Source organism: Vigna angularis, chromosome 6 (genome assembly GCF_016808095.1).
Source record: "Vigna angularis cultivar LongXiaoDou No.4 chromosome 6, ASM1680809v1, whole genome shotgun sequence".
Classification (NCBI taxonomy): Eukaryota; Viridiplantae; Streptophyta; class Magnoliopsida; order Fabales; family Fabaceae; genus Vigna; species Vigna angularis.
The window spans coordinates 35,933,939-35,958,633 of record NC_068975.1 but is presented as its reverse complement, the minus strand read 5'-3'; the positions used below and the strand labels follow the sequence as shown (position 1 = coordinate 35,958,633).

Sequence of the window (24,695 nt, the reverse complement as noted above, 5' to 3'; positions counted from 1 at the left end):
TTTTATCGTATTCATTATTTTATTTTTTTCATTCATTCACATCTTACAATTCTTTCAATATACTTTAGTATTATTGTTTAGCAAATAATTCAATTTACTGAAATATAAAATTACAATTTTATAATAAACAGAAGTTGTAATTTATGATATAAATTGTGTTGAATAATAACTTCAAATAACACAAACCATGTATATTTCATCAACTAAAAAAAACTCTACATATGACATAGATAAACCTCATAAGTGCAATAATAAAACATAGAAAGAAAATTAAATATATTTTTTCTAAGTCATACAGTTTTAAATGAAAGAAAGCTAAAAGCAACTCTTTTTCCACAATCTTTTGTGTGGGGAAGTGCTGGTCAAAATTCTTTTCCTTATCCAAAAACTTAAAGCAGCGAAGAAGGTCCTACCCCTCCCCTTCCCCTTTAACCCTTTTTCTTTTCACCATGCAGGACTTTCATTTTTCAATCGAACCAAAAGTAAAAGTATAAAACTTAAACAAAGCCCGTAGCAGTTTGCTCATTATCACATTTATAATGTGATATCAAGGAGTATATGACAAGAGTTAATCATTACCACAATCAAAATGGTCAAGTCAAGATTATATTTCTTTTTAACTCTAGCTAGCTAGCTATACAAGTCCCATAGTTCACATAGACCCAATTATGCAATAGTTCCACTCCACACATCAATGACAAAAATGGTTATTTATGACATACTAATGCGCATACATGCAAAGCAGAAACCGCATAGTGACACGGAGCAGCGCTATCACACTAGTCAATAATCCCTATGCAGAGATATTGAGAAAAGTGAAATCAGGGACAACATATAAGGCACAAAGTATGGAGCTGAGTTTTAATTCTCAGTGCGTTAATGTTGACGTACTTCGTTGATCAATCTCTTCTAAACAGATAACATTCAAGAAAATTTACCATTCAACATTAACGAGGTACAGACCACACGTGTCCTTTGGCAACCGAATAGAACGGAGAGCTCTTTCCGCAAAAAAGTAACAAAGGGTCTTTTACCCAAAATGTCATTATCACTTTGGATAGAGGATATCGTAGTGACCAGGGCGATATAGCAGTGTGATGAAAGGAATATTCTTTACGGAGCTACAACTAGCATTTGGGAGATCACCAGCCACTGGCATGAAATCATGATGATTTACACTGACACCACCAGTATCACATGAGCTGCGGTCAAGGTACACAACACGGATTGGAACGCCCAATGCATCTGAAAGGGCAGTGATGTGCACATGGTCGCTCTCTTCACCCATTGGTTCAACAGATAGTTTGCAAAACTAAACCACAATAAATAGCATGAATTATATTTTAAAACCAGAAGACTGAGGTTATATTGTTTCTCTTTTGCCAGATATTAAACTTCCAAACAACTTTTGAAAGAATTACAAAAATTTCAATATTGAACATACCTGCTCGACTGTTGTATTGGTTAAGCCCAGTATGAACGGTTCAAAAAATTCAGTACGCATCTGTATTTCAGCAGAGGTAACAAACCTGAAGAACATAACGACTAACAAAGCAGATTTGTCAAGACATCTGGAAGAAATGAGATCAAGGCATTTGGGATAACTTTTAAGTCACTCACCATAATCGGATATTGACTGATCTCGGCTTCTGATAACGAGCTCTTCATGACTGCGATCATATTAATAAAAAGTTCATTCAAACAAAACCCGAGCAGAAATAGGAAAAGAATAAGAAAATTGCATGAACCGAAAATTGCTGAAATGAAATATTTTAGGAGCATATCATGCTTCGGGTTCATGATTGTAAACAAGGCATATTCGTGGTGAAGGAGAAATTTAACACCTTATGGACGTCTCTTTCCCTTGAATAACACATTCCAGCTGCTCAAGGAATAACTGAAATTTTTTACAAGAGTGTTTATCAAAAGTAAGTTTATTTATATCTTTAGAAGATGAAATTAATTGTATGAGCTTGCTAACATATGCAAATGCCTCTACAGATTAAGAATAAATATAACCTGCTAATAGGGTCCAGTCCTCCACTTCCAACCATTTTCTTAAAAACAGTAAACATGTATTTCAAGCATTGACTGTACTTCCCACCATGACAAGCAACATAAAATAATTTCCAAAAGCTCCTCGATAGAAAATTTCCTATATACTAAAACGACATAAATTTGTTCTATTGTATGATTTCCCTATTTATTTCAACAACCAGAAGTGTTTATTTCCTTGAATTATTTTCATTTGAAAAATTAAAACATAGAAGAAAAGCAATAAGTTGTTAATGGCTTGCGGGTCAAAAAGACAGCCCAGACCACAGCTCCCGCATGTGTAAAGGCACTTCGCTAGGTTCATAGGCATAAAATAACTCTATTTAGTTCAAGATTTCACAGAATATCAAGCTCAGGGTGATTTGAAAGCGAAGAAGAAGAATAAGAAAAGGCAGCAATGATATTGAATATGGTAACTATCAATCACATGATAACCAAGACTTTCATTTTATTTAAATTTTTAGAAGAAAAACAAGAGTTCAAATATATCCCCACACATATTACACAAGGATTATTTTGAACACATGAATAGAAATTATCTCTAATCACCCAATTCTCACATGACAAGACTGTTAAGGAATTAAACAAGATAAATGAAAAACCTTTTTTAAACATTTCCCGTTGTTTAAGGACTTAAATTCGGGTATAAAAAAGTATAGACTGCTACTTTCAACCATGACAAAGTTTAGGAGAGACTAGAGCATCCATAATGCATGGTTTCTTAAATGGATTACTTAACATAATTCTATGGACCTCATAATGCAGCGTAGATTTTAGCACTATTTAATGAAATTGACTCCAATGGAAAAATTGCTAAAGTGGTAACTTAATATAAATTTATGGATCCTTCAATTAATTTTCTTTATTGTGATTTTTTCAGGAACTCAATTGTATTGATTGAGTTTAATTATGAGCTTCAAAATTTTAGTTTTCATTGTACTTTTAGTTTTATAATTTCTCTCCTCTTTTTTTGTCCAAAATTTGTAAACAAAGGTGCTTCAATAACTTGTAGACAAAAATGAGTACACCCAATGCTAGCTCATACACTATAATGCCAAAAAAAGTTAAACGATAATGCTTAGCATTAATCAACTCTCTTAATTAAGCACTCCGATACATAGTCTTAGTACTACTCAATGCAATATACCTTTTTCCGATTAATAACAACCAAAGTTTTGGACATTTTTCAAACTTGAGTAGGATGTAGGCAATTTAGCCAATAGAATATTAAGATAATATTATAAAATAAATAAGCAGACATGTTTATCCCACAGAGATAAGGAATTGCAGCCATAACTTACCGCAAAAAAATCTTCAAAAGTCAAGTCTGCATAACCCAAGGTTTGCAATGCTTTTCTACTTTTTTCAACATTTGGTTGGATACGATCGACTTCTGCTTGGTCTTGACATTCCATAATATGCTCCTGGAAAAAAAATGATGAGAATTCAATCATTGGCCAAAATTGTTGGAATATTTGATTACATGCTCCATAAACCAGAAAATAGCCCTCCAATTTAAAGTAATGGATATGCTTTTAAGGTAGATAAACTAAGACATACAAGATAAGAAAACATAAAGCTTCGAAAGAAGCAGTTTCCATCTCCCCGAGTGCGACGAATGGCAGCATATTGCTCATCAAGCACCTGCATTAAGGGAAGTATAAAAAGCTCAACATAAAAAGATGAAAGGAGAAAATAAAGCACAGATGAAACTGAGATAAAAGATTAACAAACCTTTATTTTCTCCAGCAAGATAGGACTGCCAGATTTATATTCAGCAGCTAAGCTACTCAGCGGTTCCTGCAAATTTGTCACATGAAATCATTGTCCACACACACATACCCTCATTGTTCAACTCATATTCCACCCCTTCCATCATGAAAAGAAGTAGCAAAGAATAAAAAAATGATAATGGATACAAAAGTAATACGATTTGTACTTGATTAATTATAGCATTTTCCTCAAGCTCAAATGGGTCAAATTCAGAGTTTCAAGGAAAGTTATTACCACGATAAATTATAAGCCAATTAAACCTAAAACACTAGATAAGAAATAAAATAAGATTGACAGATTTATTATTCACTTAGCCTTGCCTTGTCACCCACAAATGGAACTTTCTTAGCTTCGTCGGCCTGAATTGAATACTGTTGTTGCATTATGTCATCGTCCCCAAAATTGTTCCACTCGTCAAATTCAGTGTCTGGAACAGTCACAGATGACGTTATTTCCCCATCCTCCACGACTGCTTCTTTACTCTGCATTTTCCCTCCAAAACAGTTCGGTCTTCTTTAATATCCACTACTTTCTAGGAGAACAAACAATCTACTCAAGAACTGAAAAACCCTGCCACAAGTAATATCCGTTCATATCGGTCTCCAAAATACGGTTAATATTCCAATAATGAAATTCAATTAAACTCATTCCCATGAGACAACAACAAATTTACAATAAAAAACTAAAGCGACAAAGCCAACAAATTAATATATTGGCAACCAAAATCTTGCAAAATTTTCTCTGTGTCACATCACAGAACAGGTATATCGACGCAGACCGCATCATTAGAATACAAACCATCAAAACTGAATAGAAACCTACCGGCAATTTCATTAGCGGTGCAAGAAAACCCTTTCTCGGAGCTGCAGCTGCAAACCAAATACATCACGTTGAAGTCTATTTCAATTCGCATTGAGAAATGAAAACAAAAGTACAGGAAATGAGAAAGGTTAAACCTGCGCGCGTTACGATGAGAAGAGAAACCCCATAATCACTGCGATAGTGAAGTTCAAGACTGAGATCAGTAAACGGAAATCCCTAAATTCCCAACAGATGTGAAACGCATCGTCGTTATCGTTTTATAATGCACGGCGCTGACGGTTCCATTTATTAGAATATTTTTACTTTCAAGATTAAAGATTTTTATAATTTATAATTATTTATTTTTTATCAGCGATATTAATTTCATGTCGAAACTGTGTTTTTATTCAAATTGAAATAATTTGTAAATTTTGAACTTTTTAAACCTTTTGAAGTGTAAAATTATCCCTGAAAAATTGTTTAAAACTAAACTAGCGGTCTTCAATTTATTTTTTGTAAGATTCGTAATTTGTAATATGTTTCGATCACAGTGAATAAATAAAATAAAGAAATAGATTTATTTTTTTTCAAAATAAAAAAAATGCTGTAGATAACGTAAAGGTGGTCAATATAATTTGATTTGATTACAAGTAGATGGTTGGAGTTTTCATGTGAGAAAAAAAAATTAAGAAATATTTTGGAAAGAATATTTATACATAATAACCTTTAGTAATCTGAAACAGTTTTTCTAGAATATGAAAAGACAGTGAATGTATTTTTTTATAATGAGGTTTTCATGTGAAAAAAATAATAAAACAATTATATTTCAAGGATATTTTTTGAAAATTAAAAAAAAAAAGTGTCCAAGAAATATGATAATTTCTGTTATTAATTACTATAAAATATAAATAACATTAGAGAAATACAATATCGTAACTCAACAACATAAAAAATTTAAAAACAACTTATTCTATACGTTTTAGCATGTAAAATAAACACATAAAAGATCAATAAAATACTATGTTTAAGATTAAGTGTGAATAATCTATACCTAATACATATATATATATATATATATATATATATATATATATATATATATATATATATATATATATATATATATATATATATATATATATATATATAAAGGAGATTATACGTTTTGTATTCTCGCTTTCCAATTTTACTTTTTTAAATATATTTTTTTAAATTAAAATAAGTATTTTATCAATATTATCTTTAAATATTCTTTAATAATAATAAGTTTTTCTTAAAAAATGATAAATAATATACAATTGTTATTTTACAAGAAAGAAAAATATATTAAAAAGTTATTGCATAATCCCAATATGGTATAATAATTATAGGATCTTTAGAAAAATATATAAGTGGTTAATGCAGTTATCTATATATAACTTATAATACCAAAATATATACAAGGTCCTACACCACTTTGAGATATATTATACTAAAAATAAAGGTGTAATAGGATCATTAAGGATTTGGAAGTAAATTTTTTTAATGTGTCACATCAATCAAATCCTACACTAATTCTCACAAACGTTGTTTTCAATCTCACTTACCTCCAAATTCACTCAAATAAACAACAACAAAATTTATCTTCAAGTTCACTCAATCACCTCCCCCAAATCCATTAAAGTGAACAAAGGGTAAAAAATAGACAAAACTATAAAAAGGACATCATATTCTATGTTTAATTGTGTCTCCTCACAACACTTGTTGTCTATAAACATCTCTCACTCACTATTAAGGTGATCATTATAAAAGAGAAAACAATCACACACAAATAGACAAAATATAAGGATAAACTAATGTATCAAACGATCATTCATACACATAATTATGACGGTTGACATATGTACAAGTTATATTAATCAATTTTAAACCTTCAATCATGCATTCTAGACTTGACTATCTGAATAAAGTATTGATGTTAAGTATTAGGGGATCGTGCACTTGTAGTGGTAATACATTCTCCACCTGAGCGCTCTACCTAAGGTTGTCCTTATGACAATATTTTTGTTCCTCTTATCACATATTCACTTTTCTCTACTTAAGAAAAATCAACCATTAGATTAAACATCAGTCAATGTCTCAATTCACCTCAAATGTAATATTAATCACACAATATACCAACATTTCAACATTCAATCACTATAAACAATTCAAAGCCCCTAATTCAACTCAAAAGGTCATATTTCATTAGCACAAACGACTCATTTCAACATTTCAACTAAATTTAAGCAACTCAAACATGAAACTCAGATTCTCAACACACTAAAAATTTAAAAACACGGCAATTTAGTTTTTTTTACTTACTAAACGACCGAAAGACTCTAGAGAACCTAAAATGGTCCTCTCTGCTCAAATAACTCTATCTACACCTATAAACCATTGATTTATTATCGGGGTACGCCGTTAGAACCATTATTCAATAAAAAAACCTAAAATGTAATGAAAAATTGTTTACATTGGAAAACGTTAAAACTAGAGAGGAGAAAATAAAATAATTTTCTCTTTTGCAAAACTGATTAAACAAAGTCAATTTTTTTGTCACAATCACCACTTTAACACTCTTTAATGTCAAAATAGATGACTAATTAGAAAACTTAGAAAGAAGTAAAAATTCTAAATGAATAAATTTTGTTTTATAAATTTTTTATTTATGTATTAGACTTTTAGTATTAAAATATTTGAAAAAGAATATTTAAGCATCTAATTGGTCGATAATATATATTGCAGAACAGACGTGGCCAAAACCACGCTGAAGCCAACCTCTGTACCAAAAACCACCTATTCCAAGAGAAAAATGGGGCAAACCTCAGAAGAAGCCCACAGATTCATTCACTACTGTATTGCCACGTGTCATCTTCAGAATTTCCTTCCTTATAAAAAATCAAAGCTAATGTTGTATTTGGGCAATTGGTGTGTTTGTGATTCAGAGAGACAGAATTAAGTGCATCCGTACACTCTCATCAACCAAGCAACCAACCATACGTTGAGAAAGAGTGACACAACAAAATATTAGTGCAATCTGACGTGCCAATCTCTGCTTATTGCTCTGCGACTTCGCTACTTCAATAATATCTCATCTACCTCTTTCTCTCCTTATAGAGCAAGAACTTTTAGTCTCAAATTTCTCCTTATTTTATTTTTTTAAAACCAAAGTTTATTTTGATTCATATATTTCAAATTTCTCACTACTGAGTTTTAGCTTTAATATCAGTCTTAAGTACAACAGCATTAGTTACAGTAATTTTTGAAATTTGTCTTAATGGCTTCACCTATTTTTCTTGACCAAATCCACATAAGAAATTCAACTGAGTTCACCAAGTTCAAACACGGATGCAGACATGACTAAAACTGGTATCATGAATCATGAATGTATTGAAAGTTGAAACTAACTGGCTGACCAACTTTGTTCGACTCCCAGTCATAATCAACTATAGTTTTGCCTTTTCTTTTTCTAAACTAAATAATTAAATTAAGGTCTTCAATTATATTAGTCTTCAATTATAATTAAGGTCTCCTAATGTTAATTCAACCAGTAAATCATCAGTCTTCGAAGTATGGATTTTGCCAGTGGCAATATTCTTGAAGATTGAATGACACAAGGAGGACTAATTTGACTTTATACAGAGACATAAACTTAGTTGCCATCATGCAAGATTCTTTAATTTCCGATCATTCAGGGTCTAACACTTTTTTTATTTTTAAATCACTAATATCAGCGTTCACACTACACCCCTTTTGCTTATTTTTCTTTTCTCTCTCTGCAATTTTTTCCACCGTAGAGCGAGAAAGCAAAATCTGTGGTTTGTTACATCAACAGCTTCCCCGAACACCATAGTTTATTTTTGTTCACAAATCAATATATGATATCTGGTCTGTGGTTTGGCAATAACAGCAGAGAGAGAACAAAATTTAGTACAAGGCTGAGATGAGGAAGTGTGATCTCTGTAACAGTCCTGCAAAGTTGTCGTGTGAATCGGATCAAGCCAGCCTCTGTTGGAAATGCGATGCCAAGGTTCACAGTGCAAACTTCCTCGTCACCAAACATCTCAGGATTCTTCTCTGCCATGTTTGTCAGTCGCTCACGGCTTGGCACGGAACTGGACCCAAGTTTGTACCCACCGTCTCCGTTTGCAACACTTGTGTTAACAACAACAGTGAGAGCCGCAGCCGACAGAATCACGATGAAGATGATGACGACCATAATGATGATGATGATGATGATGAGATGGATGACCATGTAGAAAACGATGAGGATGGAGCGGAAGAAGATGATGAAGAAAATCAAGTGGTTCCATGGACATCTACACCACCACCACCCCCAGCTTCCGCTTCTTCAAATAGTGCTGCAACTAGTTCTACCAGGTCCTCTAACGTTGAAGAGGGGGTCTCAGATTAATGCTTCGGATTTATGCTTCCGACATCTTGATGTACAAAATTCAGTTACAGTTGTTAAGTGCTGTGTATGCTCTTTTTGGATCAGAATTAGAGTTTCTATATATAATTCAATGTAACTTTCATAATATCAATTAATAAGATAAAGCTCTAATTTTGAGGAAATAACATTACTGACAACATCTTAAAAAATCGTATCCTAGTGTTTCCTGTTCATTCTTTTTCTCCCCCTTTACTATAATCCCGATAAACTTTGCCTGGTCACCTCTGTTCGGAAATCAAAGATTTTCACGAGTCACAAACAGAGTCAGTTGTTAGTTTGTGTGCTGTAATAATATCATGCATCCATCTCTTTGTAGTAAACGCTGCAAGTATATGTTTGATGTGTTAGCAAGTATCAGAGTATGAAACATAGTTGAATACGGATTCCGGTGCCTATTACACATCCATTCATTCAGGTGCCACGAGTTTTTGTTGTGATCTTTCTCCCCTTGATGCTTGGTTTGAGGAATTCGAGTCTGTCACAATATGTTTCAGTTTTCTGAACTAGAACAGACACTAACATTGATTTCGATTTTCCTGTTTTGAAAATAGTGAAGGGTCGCGATCATAGAGCATTCAGCTTGATGATCTAATCAGAGATTACCCACTTGCATTAATTATTAGAATTTGTTACTGTAGTACTAATTAACTACAGTAGTCTGGTTACATTTCATGCACTCAACAACTGTTTGATGTGATAACAAGGCTCTACACCCAACACGAAATGTGAGGAAAATTTATTCTAAACAGTCATTTTGGCCGAAGATTTGTCTGATCTGGGATAATTGCCTATATTGTATCTGAACCTGAGAATATGCAATACAGAAAATGGTCATGTCTTGGATTAAAATAGAAAGTTAAGAAAACGAAAAAACAATAAATCCATATATTTATGTCTCATGTGATTGAGCGAGAAATAGGATAATTACTAAGCTTTGAACCTGAGACTAAGGAAGTGGGACCAAAGTCCAACAACTTCACGTGCCTTCCATGCATAGATAAATTAGAATTTAAGTGCGAAATTGATCATGGGGAGTAGATTCCAAAAGAATGTTAAACTAAATTAAAGTCTAAGTTTTTAAACAATATTTGAAGGAATAAAAAAAGGGAACGTGATGGGTTAGGAATTATGTATGAAAATGGTTGCGTTGCAAGGAGAGAAACCCCTGTGTGGCTATAAGTGGAAGCTTTTATTTTGGCAAAATTTAGCACCAAAGATAAGAGATGCTTTTTGGTTTATGAAATATGTTTATTCCTTGGATTCTTTCCCCTCCAAAGCCGTTGGTTTGTATGATTTGTCTCTGATTGTGGGATATGTATGTATGAACCACCAGTGCCAAATATTCTGTATCATAGATATATCCTTTAGCTTCAAACTATAGCCACCACTCTCCTTTGGGTATCCCACAAGTGTGAAGTGTCTTTTCTGAATAAACTTCATCTTTTAGCCTCAAATCTCCTTTATAAATATTCTTCTTTACCACTTCAAAGTTTGTGGTTTAAATTACAACTCCAAATTTTTTTTCATCAATATTATTGTACGGTAGGACTGGTCAGCCAAGGACTAGGTTGTCAATCATTTAGTGAAAAAATATCAATCAATATGGAAGAATTATTAATTGATAATTAATTTGAACAATAACAATTATTTATGACAGTTAATAAAAATAATAGTCATTAATTAAAAATTAATAATAAGAATAACGAAAATAATTTATTGATAATGAGTATGATATAATACTAAGCTTATTTTAATATTTATAAATATATGATTCACGAAATGTAAGTAATTAATTCTTATTGTTAGTCTTTATTACAAGATTATTATACAAAGTCATTGGATTGAGGAAAGCCTTGGTACCTCCTTACACGTTTTGGAGTTTAGACAAGGAAAAGAGAGATCAAACAAAATAACTTGAATGATGAAAAACTTTCATACAGCATTGAGTGCTTTGAGTAAGAAATCACAACGCCTTACTCGAAACATTATTGTTTCAAATATAAATAAATATATAATGTTTATGAAATATGTCATCATAAAATAATTTTTTTTTAAAGGATTAATGGATTTATAATTTAAAGGACTTCATGCTTAAAAAATATTAGTACTTTATGTGATTTCCTTTTTATTTGATACTTTCTTATTATTTTATTCGTAAAAAGTTAGTAAAACTAAAGTATATTTAATTTCAGGGCATTATTGAAATAGGAAACAGCTTTGTTATTATCATACATTGTTATAACCAAATAAAATGTTAATAATCTAGTTTAAAGAAGATAGGCGATAGAAGGGTAGTGTTTAATGATTTGTATAGCAAAAGTAAATTCATTTGGTTAAATTTAAAACAACTAGCATGGGCAATAAGAAATATATATATATATATATATATATTATGATTTGAATTAAAAGATGTAAAAACAGTTAAAGTTCTTACATGTTTCTAACGTACTAATCTATACTGCAATGCTTATTTGTTAAAAGATTATTAAATAATCTTGTTCTTTTTTATAATAATTCATATATTAATACTGTTGACATAGAAAAATCGTGGTACATTTCAAACTAATCTCCATGCTGATATGGATGATTAAAATAGAAAGCTAATCTTTTTAGCTAACAATAAATTTTAAAATGCTAGGTTTATGTTTTTAACTATAAAGGTAGACGTTTATGGGTTTAAAAACATTTGATATTAGAAAAGAGAATTATACTGTTATCACAGTTAAGTTGAGTGAAATCTTAAATGGAAGCTGGAAAGTTTTACATATTTGGATGAGGATATTATTTATATAAATATGTGTTTTTTTATGATAATAAATAATAATAATAATAATATTATTATAAAATTAAATAGAAGTAAAATTTATAATTTTATTATAAATATTTTTATTAATTTTGTAGGTAATTTTATAATTGAATAACAGTTAAATTTTTAAAAAACAGTCAAATAAAAAATAATTAAATCAATAGAATAATTAATTTTTTTAAAGATAAAATTAGAAAAAAAAATATTAAGAGAAATCTCGATACAGGTGAAAAGGCATAACAATATTATAGATGTACAAAATTAATAAAAATCCAATCATTAAATACTTTACTAAAAAAGTATATAATTTGGAATGCTTCTTTCTTTATTGTATATAAAAAAATACTATTTGAATCTTGTTATATTGGTCATTATTTAAAAAAGGTTTAATAGGTTCGGAGGTCCCTATATTTGCGGGTTCGTTTCAGTTGGGTCCTCCAATTTTTAAAGTGATCAATTGGGTCCCTAATTTGGTAAATGTGATTCAATTATAGGATCTCCGTTAAATGTAGTTAACGTACGTTAACTTTGTTATGAAGTGGAAGCTGAGCATCCAGGTGGCATCCTTCGTGGATTTTTTTCATTTTTAGAAATTATTAACTAATGTTAAATATATTAATAAATAAAAATATAATTAGAAATTATTAAACATATCAAGTAATGTTTCGTTTTTTGGGTAGCTTCTGTCTGAGTAATTGGGGAAATCTGCGAAGTTAGGGTTCGTTGGAGGTGTTCTGGCATTTGGGAAGCACCGCTTTTGCGTGAGAAATTACTCAGCCATACCCTTTCGTTTTATGAAATTGTAGTGATGTATCGGTGGTTTCGAGTAAAAGCTTGTAACATTTGGTGGTGAATCACGTGGAGGAGTTTCGCGGAGGTCGTTGGAGGTGTAGCACGTGTCCAGGTTAGTAAATGTTTAGTTCTTTGTATAATTTTGACAATGATGCATGGTCAGTCGTGGTCCCCCATGTTCGAAGTGGTCGTAAACCTTGATCGTGACCAGTATCTACATTTGAAGACATTACGAAATATGGGTATCACAGTCTGCCACTTCCACAACTATGAATTGAATCACATTTCAAGAGATTTTGAAATATCATCATACCTTGGAGGAATTTTTATAAGGTATTTGAATGCCTCGAGATTGACTTCCTTTATATTTCTCATTTCGGTTTCCCAGGCTTGTGGATGAGTTGCTGTAGCTGCCTTCCACATCATCCGCTTTAGCTGCTTTGAAGGGAATTTTTTCCTGAAATTTGCGTACAGGTGCCTAACACAAAACCGATGATCAACTGTAGGGAGCACCTCTTCAAAAGCTTGCATTAAGCCCTGTAATTTGAAATTGACAGTGTTGTTAAAGGTATCATATCAATAATAATGAAAAGGTTTAATATGTTATTAGGAAAAAAGGGCATGTGAATAACCTTTTGTTGATCTGATATGAATGTCAATGATGCATGTACTGCCTCCCCCCTGATGTCTTCATCCAGAAGTTCCAAAAACCATTTCCATGTTTCTTTATTCTCTACTTCCACAATGGCATATGCTAGAGGTAGCATCTGGTCATTTGCGTCTCTTGCAATAGCAGTTAGCAATTCACCACCATATTTACCTTTTAAAAAAGCACCATCCAGTCCTATAATTGGCCTGCAAAACACAAAACTGTCCTTGCAGGCCTTAAGACAAACGTAAAACCTCTTGAAAATATGGCCTTCGATATTCTCTTCCACTTCCACCTTCACTGTGGATCCAGGATTACGAACTAACAGCTCATTCGCGTAATCATAGATCCTTTTATATTGTTCTTTGAAACACCCATCAACATGTTCGGAAGCAATGGACTTTGCTCTAAAAGCCATGGATCTAGATACACCAACATTCCACTTTCTACTTATCTTGTCACGAATTTCCCCTACCTTCACTTTGGGATTTTCTCTCACGGTATTCTCCAACCTTTTACTCAGCCATTTGGAATTAATAGTGAGGGTGATGAAGGTTAGTGGTTGTGATCATGGCAGCGTCTTCACAGCGGTTTTGTGGCGCTAAGGTTTGGCGAAGCAGCTGCGAGATGCGAAAAAAAAGGCGCGATTCGGAGAGGCTTGCATCTCTGGTTTGGGGGAGGTTGCGGCGAAGCTTGCGAGGAAGGAGATCGAATCACGCTTGATGGCAGAGGACGAAGGAATCGCGATTCTGGTGGCTGATACGATTCACGTTTCTGCGAGGGTGGATAGCGGCGATTTGAAGGTTGACAGTGGTGGCTTCAAGGTGGCTGACGGCTAGGGTTTATGGGTTTCCTCCTTTCCCCTATCTGAAACCCTAATTTTGGGTGGGAAAGGGGTTGACATGTGGCAGGTCTTCACTGGTCACGTTATGAATTAGTCAAAGCTGGTCAACAAGACTTTTCTGATGCCGTGCCACCTCGTAATTAAATCACACCTCAACATGCGACATTACAAGAAAATTAACGCCATCCATAATATTTAACGGTAAAGGCTTTATTGATTCAAAATTTATCAAAACAGGGACCCAATTGAAAACGTTCATAATACAAGGACCCAATTGATACAAATCTGCATAAATAGGGACTTCCGAACCTATTAAACAAAAAAAAATGACAGTCTTTACTTAATATCGTACAAATATTTCGAGTATTTAAAAATCTCGAATACCATGCCACATTTTTATTAAAAAAATGTTTTAAAGTATTTTCAAATCGTAATTAAATACACTCTCACGATATAAACAAGATTATACATTTTAATAGATAATATTCAATCATTGATAAAATAGATCGATATCTTCATCGCTTCGGTCACTACTCTAATTTTTAAAACATTGTTTTATTGCAATAATTTATAGACTAACTTATTTTATTCTTTTATTTTATTTCTATATTATAATTGAATACTTTAGCTTTAAATATTAACATGATTTTAAGTAGTTATCTCAAGATAAGGATGGTAGTTAATTTAAAATAAATTATTAACATGATATTTTTTAGAGGTTAAAGATGAAACTAAATTTTGAAAATACAAAGGAGCAGCGTGAATCTTATGTATAAAATAAACTAATTAAAATTATAGTTTAGCTTAATTATATTTTATCTCATCTTATTTAAGATAAATTTATTCGTAGAAATATTGGTTTTAGAAAAAGGAGATAAAATTAGGAAAATGTTAAGAAATTTGAAAAGGCCATTAAAACTGAGAGGCCGAGCCCATTAAGGGGTCCAGTTCAATTCTGGTTGCTTCTTGAGGTTCCCTTGACGCGACGGAACCAAGTCAAAGTCTAAGTTGAAGATCTGAAACCCTAGCAATCGATCGTTTTGTGGTGTGATAAGGGATCGTGTCTGTGTAAGTTGAGAATTGTGATTTGAGGAAGATGCCTCAGAGACACTCGAAGAACAACAACGATCTCGCGTTCTTCACGTACGACGAGAAGCGAAAACTAGGATATGGGACTCAGAAAGAGAGGTTGGGGAAAGACTCCATCAAGCCCTTCGACGCGTGTTGCCTCTGCCTCAAATCCCTAATCGATCCCATGAGCTGCCACAAGGGCCACCTCTTTTGCAAAGAGTGCATTCTCCAGTGTCTATTGTCTCAGAAGAAAGACATTCAAAGGTATCCATTCGTTGCCCTTTTTTATTCTGTGCCTGAAATTGTAGAGTCTATGATCGAACTCCAAGTATATGCGTCGTTCAAATTCCTGCTGACGAATGACGTTGAAATTAGGGATACGTAATTATTAATCGAATTGTATTGGTCGTTCTGTAGTTATCTTTGTTAAGGGTGGGAGGGAGGGTTCGTATGAAATTTTTGATATATACTTTTATATTTACTTCCTAACGAATTGTTTTGTTTTATCGAAGCTGTGCGATCGTATTGGCGTTCTGTGAACTAAGAATATTCGTTGTTTTGCTAGAATTCATGGGTGGAGCTTTCTTCAAGGATAGTTTTTGTTCTTTGATATGATCAATACGCTTCACTATTTTTTTTAATGTTTTGGTATTCGGATAGTTGAGCCGTGTTGTTTAAGGCATCCCTTTTGAGTGTTGTATGATTTTTTTTTTCTTTTTGTGAATTTGGGTTGAATTATATATGCTGCGATTCAGTAATGGTACAGCAGGCTTGTAAAGGTGATGTCCTTCCTGTGCCTATTGGTTTGTTTCTTGTCTCTGTCTCGACAGTCCTTTATGCAATCTGCAGATTGAAGATTTTCGCTTGTTATGTCCTCTTTGAGATATGCGAGTTAAGACTAGATTGGGAGATAGCTTGAGAAAAACTCGGATGATAAGAATATTCTTTATCGCTTTGGAATTAGGTTATGGAATCTGGTTTCCTAATGGACACCATAGCTCCACTTTTTAAGTTAGATGTCACATTTTATAAGTATGCTATATAAAATGGATATATTCGTGTTTGTATGCTATCTGGTGACTAAATATGAAGAATGAGAACTGATAACACTGACACATCAGAAGTTTGAAGAACTATTTCTTGGACATCCTTGTTCAAACAAAATTTTGCAATTTAGGTTAATGGAAACCGTTATCTTTTTGTTTAATAGCTTTAGTTGTTCCATAGGATTTGATTCTTTAACTTCCTCACTCTTAATATGGATTTCATTGGGTTCTTCTGAAAGAAAACTAAAGGATTGGGGGACGTACATGGTATTTTTTTTCTTTTACTGAAAAGGAAGGATGAAATCCACTATTTTAGATGTTTTTTCTTTTCTGCTTATTTTTGTTTATGAAATGAAGATTGGGGGGATTCCTCAGTAGTTAAGGAAATTAACTAATAAGATGAAAAGTATCACTTTCTGTCATAAGTCATAATATCATTTACCGCTGGTTATCAACTATTTGATAAATTCTAATCATGATTGACCATTTCTGTGTGCCGCTGAAGTTTAATACTTTTATTACATTACCTTTGTTTTTTCTTGTGATATGGTTCCTGTTGACCATCATTAGCCCTTATCAGTGAGCTTTTTCCATTTGCCTTGTTTAATTTAACTTTCCCTTGTCATCAATATTTATAATGCTTCACTTTTAGCTACTAGATCCCATCTCTGGTTTACATATTGCATGGGGCTACCATTTAAAATATTTATTCTATCAACCATTCCTTAACCTTTTTAACTTCATTTACAATAAAGGAAATGATTTTACCATTCCTATCAAGAAGGATTTGCTGTTCTATGTGATTGCTCAGAAGTTTTAAATCTATATTGTCTTTGTTTACTATATTTTCCTTGGTGTGAATCCAATGGCTGTTAAGTTGTGAACCTTAACAATGTGATTGCAATATTGATATATATAATAAAACAGGAAGCTTGCAGCCCATGCTGCTCAGCAGAAGCAAGAAAAAGAGGAGGAAGAAGAGAAGTTAATGTTGCAAAAGGCCAAAGAGCTTGATGCATTTGATCAACAGAATCATGGTGCTGTTCCACAATATAGTGACAGAAATTATAGCCGTGATAAGAATGGTTTCCATGGGGCAAACAGTGTGAAGGTCACTTCCTATGAGGAAGAAGCCCTTCGGACAATGAAGGCATTTTGGCTGCCTTCTGCTACGCCCGAAGCTTCTGTTAAAGTAGAGGCACCTTCTACCAGTACTATCTGTCCGGAAGGCAAGGAGAAATTGAAGTTGAAGTCACTTTTCCCTGTCCAGTTTACCGAGGATACGAGTGAGCAGAAAAAATCCAAGGCACTTGACAAGACCTACATTTGCCCAAGCTGCAAAGTTACTCTCACCAACACAATGTCGCTTGTGGCCCTCAGTTCATGTGGGCATGTCTTTTGCAAGAAGTGTGCTGATAGATTTATGGCCGTTGATAAAGTCTGTCTTGTCTGCAACAAGGCTTGTAAAGAGAGAAATTTGGTGAGTTTGGAGAAGGGAGGAACAGGTTTTGCTGGTCATGGGGATCATCTTCAAGCCACAGACTTCAAGCATTTGGGAAGTGGTAGTGGATTGGGGCTGGTTAGACCTGCAATGAAAACTTGACGCCTTATATATTGATTTGGGTCGTTAGGTGTATGATTCTCTATTCAGGGAAAGAAAATTATGTTTTAACTTCTCTTAATGATGTTGTTACGTCGTTATCATGGTAATCAGAATCTGTGTTATCTATGGTTTTCTACTTTGTTTACTGTATTTTAGTTTTTGTTCACCCGAGAAAAATCTTGATAACGTGAAAAATCGTCTTGATGGGCGAGAGATTATCTACCTTGTAAAAATGGATTCATTCTTAGCTGTCACCACTGGAGGTTGGTGGGCGAGAAATCATCTACCATGTTGATGGGGTTTGCTAATATGAAATTATTAATAAACAGCTATAAACTTTTGATCGAGTTGTTCGCCAACTTCGTTGGGATATTTATGTTTCTGAACACTAATACTTACTTTGATTACTGCATGAATTTGCAGTTTTGGTGTGAACATCATTAGGACTCGTAATAGTAAAAAACGTTGTGGAGAAATTTGACTCAGCACCAGTTATCTAATACGGTAGTAATTGTAACAATTAACCCTTAATTTCTTGGGTAAATTAAATATATCAAAGAAACTATTCTGAATTGGTAATTTAATTTTATAAAAAGTATTTATAATTTTCTAGTTTATTGAAGGTGATATTGATTCTAATCTAGGTATAATGATTTATGTTATAGCGCTAATTGTTTTAACTTCGAATATTTTAATTTGGTTACATTTAAAAAAAAAAAACGAGCTAATATATTGTCTTGTCAAATTTTGCATTGATCAACAATTTGAAAAAGTGAGACAAAAATATTCCCCTGTTAAAATATACGAATTAAAATTGATAATATTTTTTCATAGATTAAAAATGAACATTTTAGGATATTTTGAGGAATAAGAACATATTTGATGATGGTGTATATGGTCTTGGCCATATTATTATTTCCTTCTTGGATATGATATATAGTAGAAGATGAGGTGTTTCTGTGGTCAAATCGTTGGGGAATAAGTGGATGCACGTGGGGTGGTTGAGGGAACACACAATAAATTATTTCACGCTCTTAAACCCAACGAGGCAATCCTGAAAGAAAACCGTGTGTACTTGTTTCGCTTTCAACCATCATTAGCCTAACATCTTAAATTCAAACATTATTAGCCTGAAACTACACACACAAAAACTTTTACACCAAATAAAATGTATACAAGTATTAGAATATACATTGACTGTTTTCTACATCATTAATTTAGACGAAGAAAATTAAAAAAAATATTTTTTTATATAAATAATTTTTTTTTACACGTTCTACTTTTTGGAAAACACAATATTTCCAAGGCACAAAATAAAGATGAAGGTGGCTTGGCTTGGGTTGGCAACGACATGTTTGTCCTCATCTACAATTCATCACTTATATTCGCCATTTTTTTTATTTCTTTATATAAAGATGACATTCATACGACATGGAAGACAAGTTCCAACCTTTTAAGTTTTAACTCAACCTAACAAACTTGCACCTTTTTATTTACATTTTTTTTATTTTTAAAATCGAAAAAATATCATGGAAGCTTCAGATGTTTCTAAATAAGCAAAAGTATCCTTGTTAACCAGGCAAAGTAATAGTACCCTTTCGTTATTTTTAAAGTTTGTAAGTAACAATCTCTTCATATATAAAGATAGATCAATTGAATAATATACAAGAAGTTGGTATCATATTGTTTTACTTTATTTAAATTTTGTCCACACAATGTCCAAACTCTAAAAATAATATAATTAAACATTAAAAAAAAACTCTCATCAAAACGACAACATTTTTTTTCTTAATTGAAAATATAATTTTGTAAATATTTGACTAAGAAACACACTTTCTAAATTATGAATTAATTACTTATTTTAAACAACAGAATATTTTTCCAGGGGTCAAAAGTAAAAGAAAGTGGTACATTTAAATTTCATAAATCAATGATAGGTTTTTAATTAAAATTTTTTGCTTGACATTGTTTTTTATGTTATGCACAATATGAATGTGTGTATTCAATTGTTTTCTTCTACTTCCACAATAGTTCAAGTAAGCTGCACAATGACTAAAGTACATTCTATAAAAAAAGTGAACTATTAGGTCTTAGGAGAGAACACTTAAAATAGAAAAAAACTTTTCATAAAAGAGGAACTATCACTTCAATCAACATGTATTATAATGATAGTTATATTATAATATAACAAAATTTGAACTTTTTAAAGAAATATCTCTTATTTAATTTTTATTCCAAATATCTGTATGATTACTATATTACTATATTTTGGGAACGCTTATGAAAAGCCACATTATAGAAGATGCAACTTGGTACTATGATAGTGAAATCCGTTTCGCATCCAACCAATTAGTTTTTTTTTAATATTAACATAATCCCATTTGCAAAAAACTTTGTCCTTTTTCTCTAATTTCAACCTTTGACTCTCTTTCGTTTAACAAAGAATCTGGATGTAGTAATTTTTGGCGTGCCCTTTGACATCCTTAAAGATTTGTTTATTATCTATCCCATTTGATGAATAAGAAGAAAATAATGATGTTTATTATTAGAAAAATTACCCAAATTAAGAAGAAACAAAATCAAAATTAGTAGACTTTAAATTAAAAGGAGTAATTTATGGAAAAATAAATCCTACCTATATTCGCGTGACAATGTGGTAGCTGCACTGCCATCCAAATTGACTCACTTTTAGGGTGGTAGGTCCAACACGCCATTATTACCCGCCAACCGAGGATCATACTGTTTAGTATTGTTATTTTTTTTTATTTATTATCGCCGGAAAAACATTGTTCCACCTGCTTTCATTACATGACCTACTTAAGCCACCACGACACAACTTCGTGAATTCCCAATTCTTACTGTCTTTATTTTTTATCTGAAAAAAAAATATTCTTCCTTCTCTTTTCTGAAACTCCTTAAAGCGAAATCGCAAAGGGTGTCTTGGAAAGAGAGGGTTTGATTGAAAAGCAAAGATCTTTAAGGAAAGAGAAGAGAAAGGGCTACACTTTTTGTTTTCGGGGGCAATGGGGGATTTGGAAAAGCAACAGAGGGCGGTGGAGGGACGGGAGGAAAATGGGGATGATGAAAAGGAGAGTCTTTTGGAGAGTCCGGCGGTTGTGGATTTTGACAAGCTCTGTTCCTCGGTGGCGTTGCGAAGTTCGCATGGAAGTTGGGGGAAGCTTGGGGGTAGGGATGATGAGCAGCAAGGTGGGGTTTTGAGGATGTGGGAGGGTGAACTCCTCGATTGCTTTGACGATCGCCGCATCGCTCTTGAATCTGCGTGGTGAGGTTTAATGTTACTTGCTTTTTATTTGAAAAAAAAAAGCACTAATATTGTGGTTTTCATGTTCTTTTGTGCTTTTCTCAATGGTACAAATTGTGTGTTTGGAACAATGTTTTGAACGAGGACAGCGTTAGTTTTGTCTGAGGCTATGCTGATTTTGGAAAGAACTAAGGGGAATTATTAGGTTATTGTAATTATTAATTCTTCATTTCCTGGTAGAGAAGTCCTTATAAGATAGTAATTTTTGTCCTGTAAGATATTCTATTTCGTCGTTAATCTTTAGGTACCTACTTAAGGAATGTAAATTGTGCAACTGGAAAGCGGGTTTCCTGTTTAGTGTGCATTTGTGGGCTATGGATTTTCGTCTCGTTCATAGGTTTATGGTTTCACGGTTTAAATGATAGAACTCAAGAAGGGCTCTGATTTTTTTATTTTCTCAATGATGGGGGTGAGGGATTTGGAACATTGATATTCATTATTTCTGAGTTCCTGATATATTTGGTCGCGTTTTGACGGGTTAAGTTAAAATCATTTTAATTTGATTGTTCAATTACATGTTTATGCCTTCTTCTTTACAATGTATTTATGTTCATGCTTCTGGGGCAATGAAAGACTAAAATGCAAAATGTCATGCGGAAACCGATAATGTGCTGTGGTTTGTGGTGATTTTACAAGGTCTTTTTGTGATAAGTCATGTTTGTGAATGGTAGAACTTTTCGTTTTGCAGTTGTCCTTGCTACCGATTTGGGAAGAATATGAAGCTAGCTGGTTTTGGTTCTTGCTATCTCCAGGTATAATTAAATTTCGTTGAAATTAAAAGTGCATATGTTGGTTAGATTGGCCTAGTTATAACTAAAACTAATGGGAAACACTTTTAGAATTGGCAATTTCTTTGTGAATTTTTCTTTTACATTTGGCAATGTAGGTCTCTGAAGTATGAATTTCCGTGTTTTGGATCGCAGGCTATAGTTTATATTGTCCTTGTTCTTGGTGCCCTCGTTAGTTTCATTGCCTATACTATCTGGAGGGTTCATTACTTCCTATACCTAGCGGTTGCATTCACCATTGCTGTTGGAGTATACTTAGGATTCTACCGAACTCGTATGCGGAAGAAGTTCAACATCAAGGTGACTTTTTCTTCCTATAGTGTAATTGTTTATGAGCACTTAATTATTCATAGACATGTTTTGATGGAGTTATTTACGTGTTTTCTTCTCCCTGAATTATAAGTTTTATCATGTTTGAACATGGCTCTTCTACAGACTACAGTAAACATGTATCCACCCTTCATTTTGTTGTAAAGAATTTCAGTTCATCTTCATCTTAATCCTCTAAAATTCAAGGGTGGATTTTGTATGTATGTAATCACACTACCAAACGATGATGTTTTCAGGGTAGTGATAGTTTGTTGGACGACTGCGCCTACCATCTTGTCTGTCCTTGTTGCACGTTATGCCAGGTCATTTCAAAATCCTTTCCTTTTTTGTGACTTGAGTTGACTGATTGGAGTTATCCATTGTGTTGAATGTGTAATATGTATTGCAGGAATCAAGAACACTTGAGATGAACAATGTTCAAAATGGCACATGGCACGGTCGTGGTGATACACTATGCATAGGTGGCTTTAGAGATGAAAGTAAACCTCTGTTCGAGTTACGTCCTCCTTCTGCCGTGTCCATCGAGCCTACTGATGAAAATAGCTCGAAAAAGAGCACAGATGCTGCTACCAATGGTTCTTGAAAAATTGGTTCTTCATCTGAATTCATTCCGAGTTCTTGTGTAGGTTCATAGGTGGACACAAACTGGTGTACGATGATTCATTCCTAGGAATTTGGAATGGTTAACTAAGTTGTTTTTAAAATCATTGGAGAGGAACATCTTAGTTTTCAAAATGTCACCGTAATTGTGTATGTCATGTTATGTCATTATCAAAGTAGTGGGGTCTTATTTTTACCAAACCCCGCTGTAGTATAGTTTGATTAGTCTTGGAAATATGTCACCATAAATGTGTATTATTATATAGTGAACCTTTGAAGTTTGATCCATTTTTACCATCTCGCGATCCCACAAGCAAAAATTAAAAAAATGAAATTAAAACATTTTTTCTGAACTAAATTAATTTTAATAAAGATAAAAACGTAACTAATTTGAAGATAAATTTAATGTTTCATTACAAGTTTAGCATATCAATCCTTTTGGAGTTTTTGTAGATCGTTATAATTGAAGTACTGAAGAAGTTTAGAATAGGGTTATGCTTTAAAAGGTATATGTTAATGCCACTGGATATAATGCAGTAAAATAATGGATGGTGTAGATTGTATACAATTAATTTATCATTGTATACTTTGGATGTCAACAATTTTTAAAATTAAAATGTAATTTCATAATTTATTTAATCTTATTTAAAAAATATTTTTCCTAAAATATAATTCATTGAAAATTATTTACAATAGTTAATAAAAGCAATTTATTTGTTGAATAAATAATATTATTTTAGTATATTAATGAATAGAACATATTGATGTTCTTAATAATCATTATATGCAAAAACCTTAATTAGTCTTTTACTTTTGAAAATATCTTTAGTAACTTACCCTCTTGTCTTCTATTGAACATTATTTAGAAATAGGCTTTTTAATTTATTTAAAACTTTTTTTCAAAGATTCAACTTCCGAACGTAGAGTTTTCACCTTTCACCGCTTTTTTCTTCTTGCACCTCCCTAAATTCTAATACCCCATTTTACCCCTCCTATATTTTTAATAAAATAAGAAAAATTTACATACACCTTTCCTTCTTCATTGTTCAGATCTACCCTCTCCTTCGTCTTCATCCTTCACTTTGCAGTTCGCCTTTGATTCTTCAATCTTCATTGCATTCCAATTGAAGGCTTTGGAAGATTTGCTCCATATTGAATATGTATATGTATTTGTTCTTTATTTTCTGATTGGGCTGGTGGTGTCTAAGTTGGGGTATAATTTTTAGAATAATTTTCGAATTTACTTTCAGATTTGAAAATTCTTCCAAATTACTCAATTTCGAAATATATGTTTGTAAATATGTTCGAAATTAGAATATAATTTTGAAGGGTAAAGATAGAATTTTAGAATTTATAGGGTCCAAGAAGGAAAAAATTGAGGTGCAGGAGGTCTTATTTTCATTAATAGAATATCTTAAATATGAAAACTTTTACATTGGAAAGACGAACTTTGCATCTATATGGGAAGCACATGCTTTGTTTTAAAAAGCATTTCAGGTCACAAAACAAATTTCTAGCAGGAAGTGTTTGCCTAAGAATCTTTTTTCTGACGAAGAAACGCAAGAAAGAAAACAAGATCACATGATCCTGTCATTCCAGAGTCCCTAGAAAAAGAAGCTCCATTTCTTTTTTCTCTGGCTTTGGGCCTTAATCATGCATTCATCTTCGGTGGTATTCATAGTATTCTTTAAATTTATCAGATAGATTGGTATAATAATCAGACACTGTGCTCAGATGTTGC

The 24,695-nt window shown here is 32.6% G+C and overlaps 4 protein-coding genes across 8 annotated transcripts; 3 read left to right on the top strand and 1 right to left on the bottom strand.

Moving 5' to 3' along the window:
* Positions 1-835: 835 nt before the first annotated feature.
* LOC108340974 (OVARIAN TUMOR DOMAIN-containing deubiquitinating enzyme 1) lies at positions 836-4,925 on the bottom strand. 4 transcript variants are annotated; one of them, XM_017578564.2, is made up of 10 exons: positions 4,785-4,925; positions 4,651-4,697; positions 4,149-4,398; positions 3,790-3,855; positions 3,616-3,699; positions 3,357-3,479; positions 1,845-1,897; positions 1,621-1,670; positions 1,445-1,545; positions 836-1,312 (listed from the first exon to the last, which is right to left on the bottom strand). In XM_017578564.2, exons 3-10 carry the CDS (start codon positions 4,314-4,316, stop codon positions 1,049-1,051), a joined length of 909 nt encoding a protein of 302 aa, XP_017434053.2. In that variant the 5' UTR covers positions 4,317-4,398; positions 4,651-4,697; positions 4,785-4,925; the 3' UTR covers positions 836-1,048. The 4 variants fall into 4 exon arrangements, with proteins under 4 accessions (XP_017434053.2, XP_052734864.1, XP_052734863.1 ...); XM_052878904.1 differs by having other exon boundaries at positions 4,149-4,388; XM_052878903.1 differs by having other exon boundaries at positions 4,651-4,691; positions 4,785-4,917.
* Positions 4,926-8,267: 3,342 nt separating this feature from the next.
* On the top strand, positions 8,268-9,225 carry LOC108342659 (B-box domain protein 31). Its single transcript, XM_017580453.2, has one exon. The coding sequence runs from the start codon at positions 8,594-8,596 to the stop codon at positions 9,062-9,064; it is 471 nt and encodes a 156-aa protein (XP_017435942.1). The 5' UTR covers positions 8,268-8,593; the 3' UTR covers positions 9,065-9,225.
* Positions 9,226-15,121: 5,896 nt separating this feature from the next.
* Positions 15,122-18,040, top strand: LOC108342996 (E3 ubiquitin-protein ligase CSU1). Its single transcript, XM_017580982.2, has 2 exons — positions 15,122-15,529; positions 17,239-18,040. Exons 1-2 carry the CDS (start codon positions 15,291-15,293, stop codon positions 17,912-17,914), a joined length of 915 nt encoding a protein of 304 aa, XP_017436471.1. The 5' UTR covers positions 15,122-15,290; the 3' UTR covers positions 17,915-18,040.
* A 2,578-nt stretch (positions 18,041-20,618) lies between these two features.
* LOC108342018 (uncharacterized) lies at positions 20,619-23,241 on the top strand. Of its 2 annotated transcripts, XM_017579716.2 has the most exons (5): positions 20,625-21,197; positions 21,925-21,988; positions 22,160-22,324; positions 22,591-22,656; positions 22,743-23,241. In XM_017579716.2, exons 1-5 carry the CDS (start codon positions 20,938-20,940, stop codon positions 22,935-22,937), a joined length of 750 nt encoding a protein of 249 aa, XP_017435205.1. In that variant the 5' UTR covers positions 20,625-20,937; the 3' UTR covers positions 22,938-23,241. The 2 variants fall into 2 exon arrangements, with proteins under 2 accessions (XP_052734862.1, XP_017435205.1); XM_052878902.1 differs by lacking the exon at positions 22,591-22,656 and having other exon boundaries at positions 20,619-21,197.
* The last annotated feature ends 1,454 nt before the right edge of the window (positions 23,242-24,695 follow it).

Coding starts and splice junctions, on each gene's coding strand:
- LOC108340974 (XM_017578564.2), bottom strand. CDS start 4,316: ATGCAGAGTAAAGAAGCAGTCGTGGAGGATGGGGAAATAACGTCATCT. Junction 3,480..3,615: donor GCTTTATGTTTTCTTATCTT/GTATGTCTTAGT, acceptor TTTTTTTTCCAG/GAGCATATTATGGAATGTCA. Junction 1,313..1,444: donor CCAATACAACAGTCGAGCAG/GTATGTTCAATA, acceptor ATTGTGGTTTAG/TTTTGCAAACTATCTGTTGA.
- LOC108342659 (XM_017580453.2), top strand. CDS start 8,594: ATGAGGAAGTGTGATCTCTGTAACAGTCCTGCAAAGTTGTCGTGTGAA.
- LOC108342996 (XM_017580982.2), top strand. CDS start 15,291: ATGCCTCAGAGACACTCGAAGAACAACAACGATCTCGCGTTCTTCACG. Junction 15,530..17,238: donor CAGAAGAAAGACATTCAAAG/GTATCCATTCGT, acceptor ATAATAAAACAG/GAAGCTTGCAGCCCATGCTG.
- LOC108342018 (XM_017579716.2), top strand. CDS start 20,938: ATGGGGGATTTGGAAAAGCAACAGAGGGCGGTGGAGGGACGGGAGGAA. Junction 22,325..22,590: donor GGAAGAAGTTCAACATCAAG/GTGACTTTTTCT, acceptor TGATGTTTTCAG/GGTAGTGATAGTTTGTTGGA. Junction 22,657..22,742: donor CTTGTTGCACGTTATGCCAG/GTCATTTCAAAA, acceptor TATGTATTGCAG/GAATCAAGAACACTTGAGAT.